Source organism: Pleurodeles waltl, chromosome 6 (genome assembly GCF_031143425.1).
Source record: "Pleurodeles waltl isolate 20211129_DDA chromosome 6, aPleWal1.hap1.20221129, whole genome shotgun sequence".
Taxonomy (NCBI): domain Eukaryota; kingdom Metazoa; phylum Chordata; class Amphibia; order Caudata; family Salamandridae; genus Pleurodeles; species Pleurodeles waltl.
Genome location: NC_090445.1, coordinates 730439172 through 730460447, shown reverse-complemented (window position 1 = coordinate 730460447; position 21276 = coordinate 730439172). Strand labels below are relative to the sequence as shown.

The 21276-nt window shown below is 45.4% G+C and overlaps 1 protein-coding gene across 3 annotated transcripts in view; it reads left to right on the top strand.

Annotated features, from left to right (window-relative positions):
• The window catches only part of LOC138300212 (restin homolog), an 898198-nt gene that overhangs the window by 237302 nt on the left and 639620 nt on the right, over positions 1–21276 (top strand). For all 3 annotated transcript variants that reach the window (XM_069239250.1, XM_069239251.1, XM_069239252.1), the window contains exon 11: positions 12885–13010. In XM_069239250.1, the coding sequence (XP_069095351.1) occupies positions 12885–13010 (126 nt within the window). The remainder of the gene's footprint in view (positions 1–12884; positions 13011–21276) is intronic.

The window sequence follows — 21276 nt, the reverse complement described above, 5'->3', positions numbered from 1 at the left end:
CATCTTTTGAGCTATTGACAAAGCACCTAATCCAAGTGGAGGAAAACGTGGAGTCAATACTCAATTTAGTGAAGGCTCGGACTTTAGGCCCAACACCTGTAATTCCTCAACATTGTGGCGATACAGACTTAAATCGGAATTTATATTCCCTCAAAGAGTGTCAACACCCACCAAGCATTCCCCGAGCTAACCAACGACCTGCAGATCCCTGTACTTTTCTAACCAGTACCAGAAGTTTCCAACAATCAAATGTGAATATAAATGGTTTAGAACCACAGAATAGACTGAAACCTTCCTTGGATATTTTACCAACATCAAGAGACATACTAGACGTCCCTCCCGCTGTAACTCCCTATGTGGTAGTTCTTGCAAACGTTCCCACCTTACCCATGGATAACAGGGAAACATGGATGACACTGAGAAATAAATCCCTGAATTGGATAGGGACCCAGATGAAACCTGGTATGACAGATACACTTTTTGAAGATATTAAAATGATCAGAAGGGTTAAATGGGTGGGCAGGAACGACAAAACACTAAGAGGTGACTGCGTGGTACTTTTGTTGAAAACCCCAAAATTGGTTGAGGACATTTTGAGAAACTTAAGCCCGCGACAGATCTCTGACCTTGGCATTTCACTGCTCCCTCTGTTTCTTTTATCATTTTAATGGGAGGCATGACCAACCATGCACAGATCCTGCAAATCAACAAAGCAGACCCGGAAGAAATTATATGGTCCCTACTAAGAACAGATTTCATGCCCTCTCTCTGAAGGAAGTTGATTGACTGGCAACAGATCAGGTTGCGGGCAGGACAAGGTCCATATCGATGAGTACCGCTCCTGATCTATTGAAGGGCGGTGACGGCCTGGTGGGGAGTATAGGGGATGAAATGATGGTAAAGGAAAAAATAGCTCAACAGGATTTCATTGACGAAACACCAACAGGTGGAGTTCCTGCATATCTGGCCATTCCCATACCAATTCCCACACTCCACATAGAGATGGAGACTAATATCTTCACATTAATAAGGAAAATAGGACAACCCGATCCTTCGGGTTTGGGCCCAATTACATCGGGAGACTAACTTCTATTCTGGAACGTGGCAGGTCTGTGTAATAAAATCGAGAGTGAGGACTGGCTAGAATTTATTAGGTCTTTTTCTTGTGTGTGTTTACAAGAGACTTGGTCTGTAGATCCCATTTACATAAATGGCTTTAGGACATTTCACACCCCGCAATCCCTTGTTCACGGGGCTGGGCGAAAGGTGGACTGTGCACATTGATCTCCAATAAGTATGATTTAATAAAGGTGACTAGTTTAATTTCCAATACGTTTTACCAATTGATACTATGGGAATTAAAAAATGGAGTGCAATTGGCGATTATCAATTTTTATAATAACGCCCCCCTACAAAAAATCTCATATACACTCAGGCAACTGCAGGACGATCTGGATCGCGCATGTAATTCCTCACATAAAGAGACTTTTGTTGTGTGGGGGGGCTATTTTAACACCCACCTGTGCTCCTAAACAGATGAGAAAGCTTGTTCCCTTGGTATAGGTGAAAACAATGATCTATTTCATTTTACTCACAACTATTACGGCAATTTGTTGAATGACGTACTATTTAAATTCTATCTCTTTTTCTGTAATGGTTTAAATGACAGTAATCCACAGCTTAAACCTTCCTTTAACGGCAGATGTGCCAATACTATAATTGATTTTATATTAACATCTAATAATTTCGTTTTTTGCACATCTCAGTACAAAATCCATGATATTGCGCTTAGCGACCATTACCCTCAAAGCTTACGTCTTGTATTGCCTCAAGCTATAAACAAACATAAGGGAGTAGTAGAGAAGGTAGTGAATATTGAACTGGGTTCACGGAATGGTTACTTTATTCGTTGGTCACAGATTGAACCAATAGGTTTTATGAAACAACTGTTGAGTGATTACGCTAATGAGTTTGAAACCTGCCTCTCGGACAACATCAGTCCACAGGAGTGTATTAAAGCATTCACAGCAATCACCACTGGAATCAAACAGTCTCTTACAGTAAGCACAGGCAAATCTAGACCACATGGAAACAAAGGGTGGTTTGATACTGAATGTACACGGGCCCATAAGAGACTTAAACAGTACCTACATAGTCAAAACCCTGATAAGCATGAGATCACTACTCTCAGAAATGAGTATAAAAATGCTATAAAAAAAAGGAAACAAAATTTAAAAGATGAGGCGTGGCATTCTCTTGATAATGCAAGCCTCCAGAACAACAATGCCAAATTTTGGAAGATAGTGAACTCCCCTCTCCTGGGTGATGGAACGCCACCAAGTATCGAAATAGCCATCACGGAAGAGGAGTGGGTTATCTGTTTTTCCAAAATATACTCCTCAAAAAACTTAGTCCCAGATACAAACGCCCACAGAGTGGATTTTCAGCCTATTACTCCACCATTCAGTTTAAATGAGGTAATTGATGCAATCAACGCCAGCAAGAGTGGGAAAGCACCAGGCCCAGATGGAGTACCAATTGATATCTATAAGTCTAACGTTTCACTCTGGGGCCCTTTATTGACACAGGTCTTACAAGCCTGTTGCACCATAGCCTTTATCCCAACCTGGGCAGAGTCCATTATTGTTCCAATATTTAAAAAAGGAGACCGCCAAAACCCAGCATGTTACAGGCCAATTTCACTGCTCGACACCCTCGCAAAGATTGTATTTGTGGACTTGACTTCGGCGTTTGACTGTGTAATTCACAGCAAACTTTGGCCCATTTTGCTGCATATGGGGGTAGATATTACAATAGTCCACTTTTTCAGGGAACTATACTCTGGAGCTAAAGCTAGGGTGCGTTACGGGTCTCAGGGGGAGTGTACCTCCGTCTTTCCTGTAAAGCGGGGGTACGCCAAGGCTGTGTTTTAGCTCCCCTATTGTTTGCCCTATACATTAATAAACTAGAGGCTGTTCTATCTACTGCTTGCAGAGATTTTCCACAAGTTGGCTTTCTAAAGATTCCAGCACTTATGTATGCGGATGATGCTGTTTTGATGGCACGTACCCCAGTAGCTTTGCAGCGACTATTAAGAACTTTTGATAATTATATGGAAGACCTAGGCCTTAAAATCAATCATTCTAAAACCTTTACGGTGACCTGTGGTATAAAATCTGCAAAAAAAGTCCCTAGTAATTTTAAAGGGTGTCAAACTAGACGACATAGAAACCTTTTCATAACTTGGTATTATGTTTGATAACAAAGGCACCTGGCTGCAAGCCATTAGGTCTAGGAAATTACCTTTCACGAAAACTATCATGGCTGTAAAAAAATGTTCTAAAAAGGTCGGTAGGGCCACTACCAAAGACATGATGACAATTTATAACGCAAAATGTGTCTCTGTTGCATTGTATGGGGCAGGCCTATGGGGATATAGGAAATGCAACTCCCTACAGCTAGCTGAAAACTATTTTTTTAAAGTCCATCCTACGTGTGCCAAAATCTACCTCAACCTTGGCGTGCCATTCAGAAATGGGGGTAATATGCATCACAGACCTCATAAGCATGCAACCAATTTTACTTTGGCATAAAGTATGGACCTCTGACTTTGCTAGCCTGAATAGGGCCATTATAGAAGATGCTCAATCATTAAGTCATTTGCTGCAAATTCCATGGCTGGATTATATAAAGAACTTTCTTACGGACCTGGGCCATCCTGAGTTTTACTTTGCACCAGAAAAATTGAAACACTTTCCAGGAAAGATCTGAAAAACATCTGTCCTACTTATCTGGCTGACTCGAGGTGGGCTATTGTGTCAAAGAAATCTAGTGTAAGGAGGAATCTCCTGCTGCAGCACTCAGACGGCATGGAACCATATTTAAAATATGTATTGAACCCGAGGCATGGATATGTCCTTACACGCCTAAGACTAGAGATATTTCACCGACTTGTCACTTTTCCGCTCACCAACGACTGGAGTCCAGTCTTGGGAAAATGTCCTTGTGACTCAGTGTCAGACCAAAGCACAATGCATATAGTTTTTTTGTGCAAATTTTACTCTGATTTAAGGAAAGTGTTTGTGATTCCACTCTTAAACTCTATGCATTTTAAACAGTGCCGCCCAGCTTTTATTTACCTGTTGTCTCTTCCATCAATCAAAATATGTAATGGTCTAGCTCTATATTTATGTGCAGTAATTAAGGCCAGATTATATTTCTAGGCAAATTATGGAGGACTTCCATCTTTAAATGTTTTTAGCCAGGACAACAGTTCCTTGCCTTTTAAATATTTGTTTTTATTGATCTTAAACTGTTTCTTAGAAGAATAACTGGATTCAGTTTCTGTAGCTAATTTTATCACATGGTATCAATTGCTGTATGTCTTGACTTGTTTTATCTTATCTATTTTATGTGGTTGTCGACTGGTGTTACTTTGTATATTTTATCTGCTTTTATGATTGTGAGATACAATCGAATAAAGTATTGTTTAATAGTGGCTTTCATGAATTCACAAGAACTTACAGAAGTAGACTAGGAAATCGTACTCCTAGAAAATATTTGTGAACTGTATTTCAGCACAAGAAAATAGGCATGTGTAGATTTGCTCATGTGAAAATCTGGTGAGCGTTTACCAGTTCACTTTCCCTCCAACTACTTTTTTCCCAACCCTGGAAGAACTTCTACTTCTGCCATTGTCAGGAGTATATTTCCAACCTTTTTTGTTATGGGAAAAGATTAAAGAGTTGGTGAAAATCCTTAAAACATGCAAGTTAGTAGCTTTTCAGACTCACAGGCATTCCAGCCCTGAAACTATTGCTTACTGCTTCTTCTAGCCCCAGTATGTAGAGCGGCAGATAGGTGGCAAAACAAGGAAATTGCTATAGTAGTGCTTTGATATTGCAAGTATTCAAGTCCTACTATAGTAGTAGCCCTGACATAATCAGAGAGGCTATTGTCAGAGCTCTTACATAATGAGATTACTGCCATAATTTGTCGCCGCACGACATTGCAGCAAAGGGACAAGTAGATTTAAGAAGCAACCTGTCCCGTGGACAAGTAGATATTATATTAAATTCCACACCCCTGGCTCCATTATCAGTAACAATTGAAGAAGGCGAACCTTCCAAATAAGAGTTTTTCAAGAAATTAAATTACATTACAGAATTTGCATATTCAACAAATGAATAATAAATCCATTTGGAAAAATAATCTATTACTACAATTACATATCTCATTTCTGTTGGCAAGATATAAAATGGACCTGAAAAATCAATGGCTATATTATCCCACGCCTTATCTGGAAAAGGAACTGAACATAAAGGTTTAGTTGTGCATTTCCAATGTTTATCGGAAACTACACAATGTGAACAACTATTCACCAAGTAAGAAACCTGTTTATCTAGACCCGGCCACCAATATGCTTCTTTTAATTTTTTAACAGTAGCTGAAATTCCTAAATGCCCTTCATGAGCTATTTTCACAATTTTGTATCTCGAACCATTTGGTGGAACAAACAAATTGCCTCTCATACATATTTCATTTTCAAATGATAACTCACTGGCTATCTGATTATATGTTCCGATTTCACTACTTAGATCCTTCTCTGAAGGCCAACCACTATTAATGAATTGGAAAACCTGTAGTAAGATTTTGTCTTCTGTCATTGCTGTCTTCCATTCATTCACTGTAATATTACCATCACAGGCTGAAATAGCATCAAATAACCCAACCACCCATTCAGTATCTTGCGTTTCTATCTCATCATCAGAATACTGTAGTGGCAAAGACAATCAATGCAACAAAAGGCGTAATAAACGTGGTAAGCTTCTGAGAATCTTCACTCAGAGGAGTCTGATGATATGCTGATTGTAGATCTATGCTTTTAGAGTTGCCCACACTTGTGATCATCTCTTGGATGTGGGGAAGTGGATGGGAGTCAACTAATATGTTTTTATTGAGGGATCTTAAGTCCACCCACAATCTAAGGTCGCCAGACCTCCTCTTAGCAAGAACAATAGGTGAAACCCATTCAGAAGAGTCTGTAGGTGTAACTATTCCCTCAGAAACCAATTTGTCCAATAATTCTTTCAAGTTTTGCCTGATGCTTAAAAGAATAGGTCTAAGTTTATGAATTATAGGTAAAGCTCCTTTCTTAAGCTTAATGCAGTGTTCAACACCTTGAACGTTACCTACTTTATCTAAGAACATTTTGGGAAATTGAGTTTTCAGTTCTTCAAATATTGACTCGGGAGACAAAACAGACAAAACTGGATTTGCATTACCTGGCAGGTCTCCTAGAATAATTGGTATGTCAAGACCAGGATGTAAAATAATTCCCCGCTTCGCTAGGTCTTTCCAGCCCACAATGTCTGTCCCATTAACTGCAACGTATACCTTTGTAAAAACATGTCTGCCTAGAATCTCTAATTTTGTCCAGAAAAAACCCAAGAAGATCTAAATCTGGTTCACCAAATGCCTTAAGATTTATATCAGGACATTCCAAAAAAATTTATTTGGACCATAATGAAGAAAAAGTGCTATCTGCCAAAATTGTCACTGGTGCTCCAGAATCTGCCATGACAGTTACTTGTTTACCATCTATTAAAGCTTCACATATAGGTCCCTTGACACATCTGCCTTTTGTCCCTGCAGTTGGATAACTAGGTAAATCCATATTCAGAATAACATTAGACAATCTACTGGCACACTCCTGGGCATCCTCCTCTGAACCTTTTGTATATACATTGCTAATTTGTACTTTTGACAAATTGTTAGTTAAGCCCGGATTCAACTTGGTAGCTCTGCACACTTTTTGAAAGTGTCCTGTTTTGCGGGCATAAGGAACTGTTCCCAATATGATTGTTGGAACCACACCTGAAACAAACAGTTGTGTTTTGGACCAGACCTTTTCTATATTTTGTAGATTTATCACCAATAGCGCAAGTCGAATTGTCTTCTGTTACACAGCTAACCGCTAAGTGAGAGCCATGATTAGATAAAATCTTAGAAGGGACAATAGACCTTTCAATGCTTTTTGCAATATCAATTGTCTCTGCTAACGTGGGGTTGCGACAAGCTAGAAGACGTTCTTGTATTTTTTTCAAAAAACAAATTAATCTCTTATATATTGCTTCCAAAATCACACTTGGCTACTAATACTCGCAACATATTCTTCAACAGATTCTTCATCTGACTTGCCTGTACATGGCAAAATTAAACCTTTCCATCAAGACACTGGATTCATCTGAATAGTGCATATTCATTCTTTCCTTTCCTTCCACATACACATTCCACTCAGAATCTTCACTATGAGGTGCAGAAATAGGTGGCAAATTGTCAAAGACCTGGGAGATGGCGTCAACTCAAGGGGTTGTTCAACCTCTACCTTTCTTACAGAAGGGTGGAAAGCCTGATTTAAAGTGGTCTGAATGGTTTAGGATATTTGAAAATTACCTTACAGCAATTGAGGCCAATGATTTCTCGCCAGTTAGGAAAATGGCCTTATTGTTTAACCATTTAGGTGTTGCGCCCACCATTTACGAGCCCTAGCCAGCACATGCACATGCAATAGGAAATTAGGGCCCAACTCATACAAAGGTGTAGGTCATCAAATCTCAGGAGGCTCATATCATGACAACCAAAGATAACACTTCAAGACATGCTCATACTGCCCCGAATATATGACCTCTCTATTGCCCGGGCAGATGAAATGGAACAGGCGTCGAACAGAGGGGAGAAACAATACACAAATCAGCGAGTGCCAACAATCAAGACAGAAACGATAGACGCTGTTCAGAGCCGAACACTTCCAGAAACCAAATCCAAGACGGGCCAGAACTCGACCAGCCAGTCATGACAAAACTGCGGTTTGGTGACATGTGCTTTGTGTGCAGTCGGCTAAATCACTTTGCAAGATTTTGTAGGAGCAGCGACTGCAGTCCCCAAGACCTAGGGTAGAGAGCACCAACAAGAGCAGTACGCAGCCTCACACTAGAGAAATGGACGTCCTCTGGATTTGACAAGAATGAGCGATGGGGAGGGGATAACATTACAGACGGCATCCCCGATGAGGAAGACATTTTTCCTCATATGTTACACTGTCCCGGGGAGCAAAGGATGCTGCCCCAAACCACTCTGCAAAGTGACGATCACAGGTATCACCATACCAGCTTTAATAGACACTGGAGCCTCATTAAATGTTAAGACACACCAAGAGTATCTGGTACTGAACCCCACGCCACCTCTCAGGTAATCATAGATGAAAATCTATGCTTATGGCGGCAGGGAGCCACTTCCCTTCTTGGGTGCCATGATATGTGACCATCCAGCACAGAGAAATAGAAATCCGTATTGTATTCCACGTCACAAAGGAGGGTGAAGGAACACTGTTAGGTTGCCACAGGGCTGAAGACCTGGGCTTGGTCTTTTTTTGGCCAGAGAAGTGCACAAGCTCCACAAATCTTAGAACTATTGCACAGTCTTGGCCACAGAAAAGGAGCCAAGGTGAAATTGCACATAGACAAAACAGTTAAACTCACAGCTCTCAGGCACCGGTGAGTGCTGTTTCATTTGTACAGCAAGGTGGAAGCTGAGTTAGACAAGCTGGAGCGTATGGATGTCATAGAAAAAGTGTCATGACCAACACCGTGGGTGTCTCCGCTTGTCATCACGGAGAAACCTAAACAGCCGGGAGCCATGTGGTTATGCATTCACATGAGTCTGCCAAATTGTGCCAACAAAAGAGAGACACATCATGCTTATAATGGATGACATCCTTGTTGATTTAAATGGCACCAAGTGGTTCTCAGAACTGGATTTTAACATGGGATATCACCAGCTGGTGCTCCATTCTGATAGCCGGTACATCACAACCTTTTCAATGCACCTAGGGCTTCGGTGGTACAAAAGACTGATTTTTGGGATAGCCTCAGCAGCTGAAGTCTTCAAAATGCAATTAGAGACTTACTTTCTCGGCTAGGAGTCCTAAACATCAGTGATGATATTTTAATGTACTCAACCACCATAGTGGATCACAGCAAGCGCCTCAAGGCTATCCTACAGCGACTGAGAGATGAAGATTCTTTGAATCTAAGATTGAATTCTTTGGATTTGTCATCTCCTGTGAGGGGCTCTAGGTAGGCCGCAGGAAGTCAGCGACCATCAAGGAGGCCCCAGCTCCAAAGAATGCCACAGAAGTTTGCAGCTTCTTGGGCATGGCCACATAATGCGGCCTGTTCCTACCCAACCTGGCCACTCTCACAAGACTGAGGTGAAGTGGTCGTGAAAGTCTCATAAACCAGAAGCCCTGGACAAAATAATAGACGCTGTCCTGTCATACGCCACAATGGCCTACTTTGATGCAAACAAGAGTTAGAGGTAGATGCCAGTGCTGTGGGCCTGGGTGTAGTGTTGACCCAGGAGCAGTAAACAGGTATATGCCGCCACTGAAGGGCATTATGCCCATATTGAAAAGGAGGCCCTTGCCTTCAAATGGGCCAGCCACCGTTTCCACTTGTACATCTACAGCTGTGAATTCAAGGTGATCAGAGGGCACGCCCTGCATCCACCCCACCACCCAAAATCAAAAGGTGAGCAGTGAAACTTCTACCATATCGACTACAAGTGGTGGACAGACTATAAGTCAGTAGCCCAGCTGATGTCCTGCCAAGGCATCCTCCAGAAAGCAAAGGAAAGCAGAAGGATGACAGGGAAGGAGAGGAAGAGGTTGCACACATGGTGATACTGGTGGCGTGCCCCAGTCTTAATACTCAACAATTCGACAAGCTGCCCAGGAAGACGATGGTCTCAGGAAAGTCACAGAAGCCCTTAGCAACAATACATGGAAGCTGTTTCTCCAAGGTGCCATCCAGTGGCACCCGGTGAAAAGTCACGACTGTTGCAACTATGGAGGGTCTGCGACGAGCTGAGCTCGGTGACGGAAGGCATCGTAATGAGAGGACATTGCATCGTCATTCCGAAGGCATTGGAGTGCCAAGTAATTGCACTAGCCCATGAAGGCCACCAAGATATGGAGTAGACAAAGGCAATGCTATGAGGGAAAGTGTGGTTTCCAGGAATCGACGCAAAGGTAGAAAGCGAAGTGCGGCAATGTCAAACATGCAAAGTGATGGGGGACCCCATGGCCCCCGCTCCTGTGATCACCGAAGAGCCAGCTATGAACACTTGGGAAAGGGTAGGCTTAGATTTTGGGAGTTTCCCGGATGGAAGGCTTACCATGGTTATGAATAATGATAACTCCAAATACCCAGTAGTAGAACTCGTACCAACCACAGCGTTCTCACATATCAAACCACGCCTGGAGAAAACATTTGCAGCCTATGGCATGCCAGATGTCATCCACACGAACAATGGACCCCCATTCCAGGGTGTTGAATTCAAGAGCTATCTGGAAACTCTCTTAATCAAACGTGGGAAATAATGTCACAATGACCACAGGCAAAGGGCACAGTGGAGAGATGTATGTGAACTCTAAACAAGGCCCTGCGAGCAGCAGTGGATCAGAATACTAAATGTGAGTGAGAATTACATTGCTTCCTATGGGCATACAGAAACACCCAACACTGCATAACCCAGTGTCCACCCATGCAGCTGATGTTTTAAAGGCCAGTTGAAAACAACATTTCTATTGGTCCAGGGTGGAGCCCTGAGGCGCACAACACTGGTGCGGCTCAAGTCAGTAAAGAACAATCAACAAGAGGGCCCGTTGAGCCCATCATGCAGTCAGCAGAGCTGTGACTGCTGGGGAGAGAGTACTGATCACAGACTGACACCCATGGTGAATGTTTCGCACCCCTTATGAACGGTACAGTAATCAAGGTAAACAGCACCGTGATCACGCCCCAGAGAGGCCACAGAGTTGTTACCAGGAACGTGTCGTGGTCCCGACAGACCTCATCCCCAGACAGCAGTCAGAGCGAGGAGGCGGATGACAGTGACATTCACTCACTGCATGGTGATCTCGTAGACATACCTGCAACACTGCTTGCCACTCCACCGCCAGAGACCGCTAACTGTGGGTTGGACACCGACCCTGAGGGGAGGATGGGAAGAGAGGCAGAGAGTCCAGCAGCCCCATCGAGCGGAAGAAGCAACAGGTACGACCTGTGACCGAATCTTGTGCCCAGTCAGCGGCTCAGAGACGTTGTGCGCTCTTAGGGGAGGTTTGCCTAGCTGTCTGATGTTGGATGGGATGTACTGAGCCACCCTGGATGTGCACCACCAAACAGCATACGCGTGCACTACCTTGGCTGGAGGTATTAAATACATGAGGATGAAGCGCTCAGGATTCAGTCCCGACATGGTAAGCACTGAATGAGCACCGTCTTTGAGTGACTGAGAGTGTGCAATGGTTAGCACCGGGCCTTAACCAGCAGAGACCTCGAACTGCCTGGGCCCACTGCATCCCACTCATTTCTGTCTTTTACTACTCAACCATTATGCAGGTTGGACCATTATGACACTTGAACCCATTTACTGTCATCATCTTACTGAAGTAGCAGACACTTTCCGTGGTATATGTACCATTTCTTAAGGAACCAAATGTGCCCGTTCTCACTGGCCGTCTCACCCATATGCAGTGGGAGTCTAGGCGTTGCCTTTGGCACATGCTCCACGGAGGTTCCTGGTTTTTGTGGCGTGGATAGTCTCGGATGTTGCAAACGTCGGTTTGGAAGGTATCTACGAGTGATGTTTTTCTGTCTCTGGTAGCATGCCTCCCACGCTGGCTGTGGGTAGTGCCGGTGGAGGACTCGGGCGGCCCCCATGTTGGCAGGGAACATCGCCCTGCCAAGAAAAATCTGGGCACTGTCAATTATTTATTTTTAAATATGAAGCAATGTTCGTGCCTAAGTAGTTTGTTTGTTGATCCATATAACTCCTTGGCCTATGTACACTGCTTCTAAATAGGTCAATAGTATATATCTGCATACCCTAACAAAATAAAAACATACAATATAAAGCTTTGGCAGTGTACCTTGAAGGCAGAGCACTGGCTCAATATTAACAATGAGTGTGGGCACATAAAAAATGTATAGACTGTGAACTGAATTACTTATTGATGCAAAGATCTTCTCCTGAAATAATTGTACATATTAGCATAGGTATTGGGAAGTAATCTGAAAGGCCATTTAAAGGCTCTGAACTGTGATTACATTTATTTATTCTTCGAGTCACACTTTTTCCATTAGTGTAAGGCTTAAAGATAAATGCACATCCTTTACTTGTGTGCCATTGAGTGGGAGATAGTATATGTATGCTGTCATCTGGATGCTGAGGGGACTCCACGTCATGTATAATGAGGAGTAGGAGGGGCCACGTAGAGGTCTGAGGTTAATCTATCTGAACAGGGCAATGGACCCGTATGTAGGACTTCATGCTGTGGCTGAACCGCCCATCGATTATGAGCCTACGATTATGTGCAATAGGTTTTTAGAGGCGTGCTTGTGCCCATTTTCTCTCTCGACCTAATTTTCCTTTCCACAGGGGCACCAAAAAGATGATTTTGTGAAACTGGATATTTCAACAAATGTATTCACTTGAAACCGTCTCTGTTATTTTGGTTGGAATCTGGCTCCAAGTTATGGGGGCACCAAGGTGCCAGTACTAGGCTTTTAATTTTCAGGCTGATGCCTTTGCAGATATGTCATCTTGGTTAACTTTAATTAAACCGGTTATACTGAATTACCATATTACAACTGGTGGTAGAAAAAACGTCCAGAGATGAGTACATGGTGCCAGTGGTGATAGGAAGCAATCTAATCATATGGGTGATTGCCTTTCTGTTAGACCTTGAAGATATGCAAAAGATTGCTCATGTCTCCTCCCCTTAAACTGCTGACATCCTAAATTCTTGTCTCCCCCAGATGGCCAGAAGGCAAGACACCTTTCGTCAGTCGATGGAAGACATCACCATTGAGCTGTCTCTGCTGTGCCAGCAGAAGCAGACCTTGGAGCAGCACGTGCAAACCCTGGAGAAGGGCCTGTTGCAGGTTAGAGGACCGTTCTAGTCATGTATTAGTAGCTATATACATAGTGATGGATGTGCCAAGTGAATTTGTCAAACATTAATTTGCCTTTTGTATCAATATTCTAAAGTGTTTGTTGAAAGATAGGTGCAAAGATGCCAGGTAGGCAATATCAGGATAATTCTTTTGTGTACAACGGGTTAATGACCTATTGAATTATTTTCAGTGTATTCTTTAGGTGTGATGACTTTACTAGTTGTAATGCTGGCCCAGGTTCGTGACATTTGCTCACAAAACAGCCACACATCAAGAGAATACCAGTGCCCTTCCCCCTAAGGTTTGAGTTCATTGTCCAGATTGCCCAGGCAAAGGATCAAAGTTTAATGGGGCACTGAGATAGTGCTTAGTTTGCGGAAAAAAGAGTGCCTGTGCCTGAAGCTCTGCTCAGAAGCACTTACAGGGCAATTAAACAGCAACACTGAATACCAATGTTGGTAGTCTTATTTCCTGCTTTCTTGGTTTTGTCGTTTTTGACTTTATCCATCTTTCTGATCCGTGTGATTTCCCCCTCTTGAGGTTTGTGAAGATCTGATGAGGAAAAATAAGTGCAGTTTCCCAAAAATAAGTGCTGGTGGCTTCCATTGAAGGGGTTTGCCACAGATGCCGGACAAAGATCACAGATAAACTTTGTTTCTGATAACCTGAAGAATTTTAAAGAGCTTCAGGAGCGTTTAATGTTCTCTTAGGTCAAACGAGATAATTGTGATAGCTCATTATCAGCGGGCAACAATCTGCATACCAAAATACTTTACAACTCCCCGAGACCATAGAAATGCCATAAATTGCACTGATAAAAAATGTATAATATAGATTAACAAGTTTGGTTAACACTCTGGTCTCCCATCGCAACTTGATTTCCTTGATGTTGAACAATGAATGGTGTCACACCTGTGTACCACCATTCAAGTCTTTGATGTCTTCATATGCAGGATACACCGTTAGACTTGCAAGGAATAATCCTTCTTTGTCTATCATTTGTCAATCCTGAATTCGCCATATTTTCTAAAACTAGACCCTAGACCCATTTTGTGCAAAAGGGTGGACCTTCGCCACTTTAAAAAGAAAAAGAGAGATTTGGCAAAGCCATTGGTCTTGCTTTTAACAGGAGAATGCCAATGCCTTTTATTTTACTGTTCTAGCACTTCTCTCAGCCATGTTGGAACAGTAACATTTGGGAATAAAAGCCAGAATGGCAACTGGGTATCATGATGCATGTGCACACATGGGAACATGCACCTGCCATTTTCAGATCATTTAAGTCCAAGATGCAATCTTTTACTTGCATGCATGCGGATGGATCGCAGCAAATCCAACTGCATGCATTTTAATGCACCCGAAGTAATTTTGGTGTTTTTGACTTTACCAACATGGCAGACTGTCATTTTAGATCAGTAATATATACTTTAAAAAGTTAATGTATGCATAGGTACAAATAGAAAAAGCGACAAGCCTTGTAGCACTTAGCAGCTGTCGGACACTCCTAAAGAGAAAAAAAATGTTAAAAAATGTTATTGGGGCAGGAACGAGTGAATGATAGGGAAGCAACAGATGTGCAGGGGGGAAGCAAGGGAGATTAAATACTGCGACAGAGCGAGGGATGTCCTACTGTAAAAAGGCACTCGAAATTGAGTAAACTGCAAGGTATGTGTGAACTACTTTTTAAATTAGTTAACATCCCCGAAATGTCATAAGCTGAAATCAATGCCGATGCACACCCCTGAAGCCAGTGCTTAAAGCTAGCTGAACTACAGCAGCCAATGGCTGATAGGCGCTGTCCAAAAAGCCATTTCTCTGTGTATATATCTGAGTGTGTGGATGTTTTGTGATGTGTAGCCACATAAGCTCTCACTAGAACGCTGCTACGCTCTCAGTCTGTGACTCATAGTGATCCTCGAGGTTTTGATCAGATTACTAGCACTTTTCTGTGCCTCCTTTAAGATTTCAGTGCATTTGCTAACTGTCCTTTTCTTTACATCAGCAGCATGTCTGTCACAGTCATGCAAATCCTAGAATTTCTAATATGACCTTTATACCCACACCTTTAGCGAAAAGTCCCTTTACTTTTGATATTCAAACATCTTATTTCTTCTTTATTGTAACGCTGTAAACCTTTAGGCCATATGCTAAGTTTATAGCCTATATGCAATTGTGTACCTTCCCATTTTTATATATAGCACGCAATTAGTTCTAAGGACCAATTTGCCAGTACATTGAGCACAGTTTTATTGCAGCAGGAGCATTCGAGCATGAAGAACCAGGCATAGATTGGTGTGGTGTATGGTTTCTAGTTGAGACATGGTTACATAATCCAGAATGTGCCTGGGTGACATTACATGTTATTCAGACTGCACTTCAAGGAACAAGATATAATTAGTTATATGTTAGATGTATATTTCATATATTTACATTTTGAAATAGTGGGAGATAGTGATTTGTTCACAGCAGTTAAGGTTACCACCACACTCTTGGTTATTATGAACACAGTTTCCAGTTCTGAACGTCTCACGTACAAATGACTCATTTAAGGTTTGTTAATGGAAACAAGACAGGCCAACAACACCCACAATGCATCGGGCTATCACCCAAAAGTCCAGGACTGTTTACAGTCTACGTAATGACCTAGCGAGAGGTCGTCACCCTAAAGCCCATACATTTGTTCTGAAGGTGGGATTAAAAGACAATCAAGAAAGCCCTAGACCACATAGGCCCTTTGTGTACTCAAAAGTGTGTTTACTTTGTTGCCAGTGTGAATAGCTGTATTATTTCATAGAAGCAAAATGTCCTGCTTATTTTCACTAATAATCATCATAATCACTCGTTACCTCCCCCCACATCCAACTTCTTTGAACTTTTGAAAGCTATAGATAGTCACTCATAACTTCACCGCAAACAAGCATTGCCAAAGCCAATGGGTCTGGTGTTGGCTGGCAGTCTTTCCATTTTTTCAATGCTTCTTCCTTTGTTTTGCATGCTTTGTTTAAAACTGCATTGTTAGTGGAACTGCAGGACAAAATAAATGAGTGACACAGCAACAGACAAACTGATGAAGAGGGCTATCTGAAAGCCCCTTTATCGTGTGTGTGTGTGTGTGTGTGTGTGTGTATATATATATATATATATATATATATATATATATATATATACATAATAATTACCCACTGACAGTCACCACTGTGTAGTTATACTTGAGTCAGAGTTTCCTTAGGAAGAGCATTTTTTGTTTTGCTAATACATTTTCAACAAAAAAAAGTTGATCAGCTCATTTCAGGAAATTCTCTGGTGATCTGTCAAGCGTTTACTGAGGAAAAAGGGGGGGGGGGGGGGGATGTGGAATCCCAGAACACTTTTATTCCTATGCATTTTCCATAGGAGAAATTGACCGACGCTGCAGCCAAAACAGCTGTCCAGAATTACACCAGTTTTTGCAGAAAGGCAGATCTTTACCTAGAAAGTGTGCTTTTTGTGACTTGGTGGAAATTTGTTCAGTAGTTTTTGAGAATTTAAGGTTCAAAATCTATAAATTGACAGTTGATCCCACAAGACTCCCACTGGAGTCCCTGCAATACGCAAAGTCAAAAATTGGTTCAATCTGATTGGCTAAGTGTTTTATTTTTCCCATCTGCATGCTTGCTTCCGCAGCACCCATGCTCCCAGGGGAGCAAGCTGTCTGATTGGCTGGCCACAACATGAAAGAAAATGTTACAGCTTCCATTACAAGACAGGACTCAGTCCCCATGTTCTGAAAATGTTTTTAAAAAAATAAGATAGTTCAAATCAAATCAAATCATTAACATTTATAAAGCGCGCTACTCACCCGTGCGGGTCTCAAGGCGCTAGGGGAAGAAGGGGGGGTTATCGCTGCTCGAACAGCCAGGTCTTTAGGAGTCTCCGGAAAGCGGAGTGGTCCTGGATGGTCCTGAGGCTGGTGGGGAGGGAGTTCCAGGTCTTGGCCGCCAGGAAGGAGAAAGATCTCCCACCCACCGTGGAGCGGCGGATGCGAGGGACAGCAGCGAGTGCGAGGCCAGAGGAGCGGAGGAGGCGGGTGGGGACGTAGAAGCTGAGGCGTCTGTTGAGGTATTCCGGTCCCTTGTCGTGGAGGGCTTTGTGTGCGTGGGTGAGAAGTCGGAAGGTGATCCTTTTGCTGACTGGGAGCCAGTGCAGGTGTCTCAGGTGTGCGGAGATGTGGCTGCTGCGGGGTATGTCGAGGATGAGGCGGGCCGAGGCGTTTTGAATGTGTTGCAGGCAATTTTGGAGTTTGGCTGTGGTCCCGGCGTAGAGGGTGTTGCCGTAGTCCAGGCGGCTCGTGACGAGGGCGTGGGTCACTGTTTTTCTGGTGTCGGCGGGGATCCAGCGGAAGATCTTGCGGAGCATGCGGAGGGTGAGGAAGCAGGCGGAGGACACAGCGTTGACTTGCTTGGTCATGGTGAGAAGAGGGTCCAAGATGAAGCCGAGGTTGCGGGCGTGGTCTGTGGGGGTCGGTGCGGTGCCGAGGGCCGTGGGCCACCAGGAGTCGTCCCAGGCGGACGGGGTGTTGCCGAGGATGAGGACTTCCGTTTTTTCAGAGTTCAGCTTTAGGCGGCTGAGCCTCATCCAATCTGCGACGTCCTTCATACCCTCTTGTAGGTTGGTCTTGGCGCTGGCGGGGTCCTTGGTGAGGGAGAGTATAAGTTGGGTGTCGTCGGCGTAGGAGGTGATGATGATGTTGTGCTTGCCTACGATGTTGGCGAGGGGGCTCATGTAGACATTGAAGAGTGTCGAGCTGAGTGATGAGCCTTGGGGTACGCCGCAGATGATCTCGGTGGGTTCTGAGCGAAACGGAGGGAGGTAAACTCTTTGGGAACGGTTTGAGAGGAAGGAGGCGATCCAGTCCAGGGCCTGGCCTTGGATTCCGGTGGAGCGGAGGCGGGTGATTAGGGTGCGGTGACAGACGGTGTCAAAGGCAGCCGAGAGGTCGAGCAGAATGAGGGCAACTGTTTCACCGTTGTCTATCAGGGTTCTGATGTCGTCAGTGACTGAGATGAGGGCGGTTTCAGTGCTGTGGTTGGTTCGGAATCCGGTTTGTGAGGGGTCGAGCAGGTTGTTGTCTTCCAGGAAGGTGGTCAGCTGTTTGTTGACGGTCTTCTCTATTACTTTGGCTGGGAAAGGCAGAAGAGAGATGGGGCGGAAGTTTTTCAGGTCACTCGGGTCAGCCGTAGGTTTCTTTAGTAGGGCGTTGACTTCGGCGTGTTTCCAGCATTCGGGGAAGGTAGCAGAAGAAAGAGAAGAGTTGATGACGGTCTGGAGGTGCGGGGCGATGATGTCGTCGGCTTTGTTAAAGATGAAGTGCGGGCAGGGGTCCGAAGGGGCGCCGGAGTGGATAGAGTTCATGATGGATTTGGTTTCTTCCGTGTTGATGTGGGACCAGTTGTTGAGGGTGATGGCCGTGGATGCCGGTTCGGTGGTGTTTGGTTGGGTCTGGTGTCCGAAGCTGTCGTGGAGGTCGCTAATCTTGCGATGGAAGAAAGTGGCGAGGGATTCGCACAGATCCTGTGAGGGCGTGACGGCGTTGGCGTTGGCACTGGGGTTGGAGAACTCCTTGACGATGCTGAAGAGTTCTCTGCTGTTGTGTCTGTTTTTGTCCAGTCTGTCGGTGAAAAAGTTCCTTTTGGCGGCGCGGATCAGGTGGTGGTGTTCGCGGGTAGCGTTCTTGAGGGCGGTCATATTGTCAGCGGTGCGGTCCTTGCGCCAGGCTTTCTCAAGGGCGCGACAAGTTTTCTTTGATTCTTTGAGGGTGTCCGAGAACCAGAGAGGTTTTTTGGTGTTGGTCTGTCGATGCGTGCGTTTGAGGGGAGCAAGGATGTCTGCGCAGTTGGAGATCCAGTTTGTGAGGTTGAGGGCTGCGTCGTTGGGGTCGGTGGTGAGGGTGGGTTGGTTGGCGGCGAGTGCGGAGAAGAGTTGCTCATCGGGGATCTTGTTCCACTGTCGACGAGGGATGGGTTGGGTCTCGCGTCGGAATGTGAAGTGGACGCAGCTGTGGTCGGTCCAGTGTAGGGCGGAGGCGTGGCTGAAGAAGACGTGTTTGCTGGCGGAGAAGATGGGGTCAAGCGTGTGTCCGGCGATGTGGGTGGCGGTGTTCACCAGTTGTTTGAGGCCGAGGTTGGCGAGGTTGTCGAGCAGGGTGGTGGTGTTGGGGTCGTTGTTTTGTTCCAGATGGAAGTTGAGGTCACCTAGGAGGATGTAGTCCGGCGAGGCGAGGGCGTGCGGGGAGATGAAGTCGGCGATGGCGTCGCTGAAAGGGGCGCGTGGCCCGGGAGGACGGTAGATGAGGGATCCTCTGATCGGTGCGAATCTGAAAATGCAGGTGTTCAGCGGCGAGAGGGGTGTCTTCGGTGGAGGTGGTGACGCTGATGGAGTCTTTGAAGACGATGGCGATATCTCCTCCTACCTGGTTGGTGCGGTCTTTTCTGGAGATCTTGTAGCCTTCGGGGATGGCAGTGGCGATGTCAGGGGCCGAGGAGGCGTTCATCCAGGTCTCCGTGATGAAGGCGACGTCCGGTGCTATGCAGTCCAGGAGGTCCCAGAGTTCAACGGCGTGTTTGTGGACGGAGCGAGCGTTGACTAGGATGCACTTGAGGTGGTTGATGGCGCGTGGGCTTGTGGTCATGGTTGTTGCGTGGTGGAAGGTGCGTTTGCAGGAGTTGCAGGCGAAGGGTCCATGGGTGCGTTTGGGGTGAGCTTGGAAGCAAGTGTTGGAGCGTCCTGGGTTGAGGGCGTGGAGGGTGGTGGGGTCGTAGCGGGTCAGCGGGGCTTGGGAGAGCTGGGGACCAGGGGTCGTGGCGCTGGGCGCGGGACAGGTGCGGACGGGCGCAGACGGGCTTACCTCTGGCGCGCCCGCTGCGCAGTCGCGCAGCGGCCGCCATATGAGGTAGGAGGGGGGGGAGGGGTCAGGGTGGGGCGAATGGGAGCTGGGGGGCGGGGGCGTGCAGGAGGTCGCGGTGGGAAAGAGCGAGGGAGGGGGGGGACAGGTAGAGTGAGAAGAGCTGGGGAAGGGGGGTTTAAGGGTGGAGGGGGGTGAGTGTTAGGAGGTTTAGGAGATAAGGGAGAAAGATAGGAGTAGGGTTGAGAAGATAGGGTAGGGGGGTTGTAGAGGTGGGTATGGGTGAGAGGTAGAGTGAGAGGATAGGAAGATAGGTAATAGAGGGGGTGAGGGAGGGGGGAGAGATAGAGAAACAGATAGAGAAAATAGATAGATAGGGAAATCGATAGATAGGGAAATAGATAGAGAGATAGGAAGATAGGAGGAGGTGGAGAGTGAGGGAGTTAGATAGTGGGATAGAGAGATAGGTAGATAGGAGGAGTGGGGGAGGTAGATAGTGAACGGGTTAGATAGGGGAGATAGAGAGGGGGAGGGGGATGAGGCAGGAGCAGGAGGGCAGGCGCGGGGAGAAGAGGACGGAGGAGGCAGAAGAGCCGAAGTCAGAAGACAAGAAGAACAGAAGACAAGAAGAACAGAAGAACAGAAGACCGGAAGGAGAGAAGAAAGGAAATCAGAAGACCGGAAGAACACAGAAGAACACAGAAGAACACAGAAGAAGATACAGAAAACGAAGAACAGAGGGCAGAAGACCACAGAAGAAGATGAGGAAGAAGAGAAGTAGAGTGAAGACGGGGGAAAGAAGAGTACAGAAGAAGATTACAGACGAGGAGCGAGGAGGAAGAACAGAGAAGAAGAAAAGAAGCAGGAGCAGGTGAGAGGGTGAGTAGCGCGGGGCAGAGCGAGGGTCTGGGAGGTGGGGGGTACTTACTGTGAGGTGGGTCTCAGGAACTCAGGAACCTGGAGGAGCTGCAGCGGCAGGGGGGGGCGACCTACCCTTGGGTCAAGGGTCGCTACCACTGTTGCGCAGCGGCCGCCATATGAGGTAGGAGGGGGGAGAGGGGTCAGGTGGGGGCGAATGGGAGCTGGGGGGCGGGGGCGTGCAGGAGGTTGCGGCGGGAAAGCGCGAGGGAGGGGGGGGACAGGTAGAGTGAGAAGAGCTGGGGGAGGGGGGTTTAAGGGTGGAGGGGGGTGAGTGTTAGGAGGTTTAGGAGATAAGGGAGAAAGATAGGAGTAGGGTTGAGAAGATAGGGGGGGGTTGTAGAGGTGGGTGAGGGTGAGAGGTAGAGTGAGAGGATAGGAAGATAGGTAATAGAGGGGGTGAGGGAGGGGGGGAGAGATAGAGAAATAGATAGAGAAAATAGATAGATAGATAGA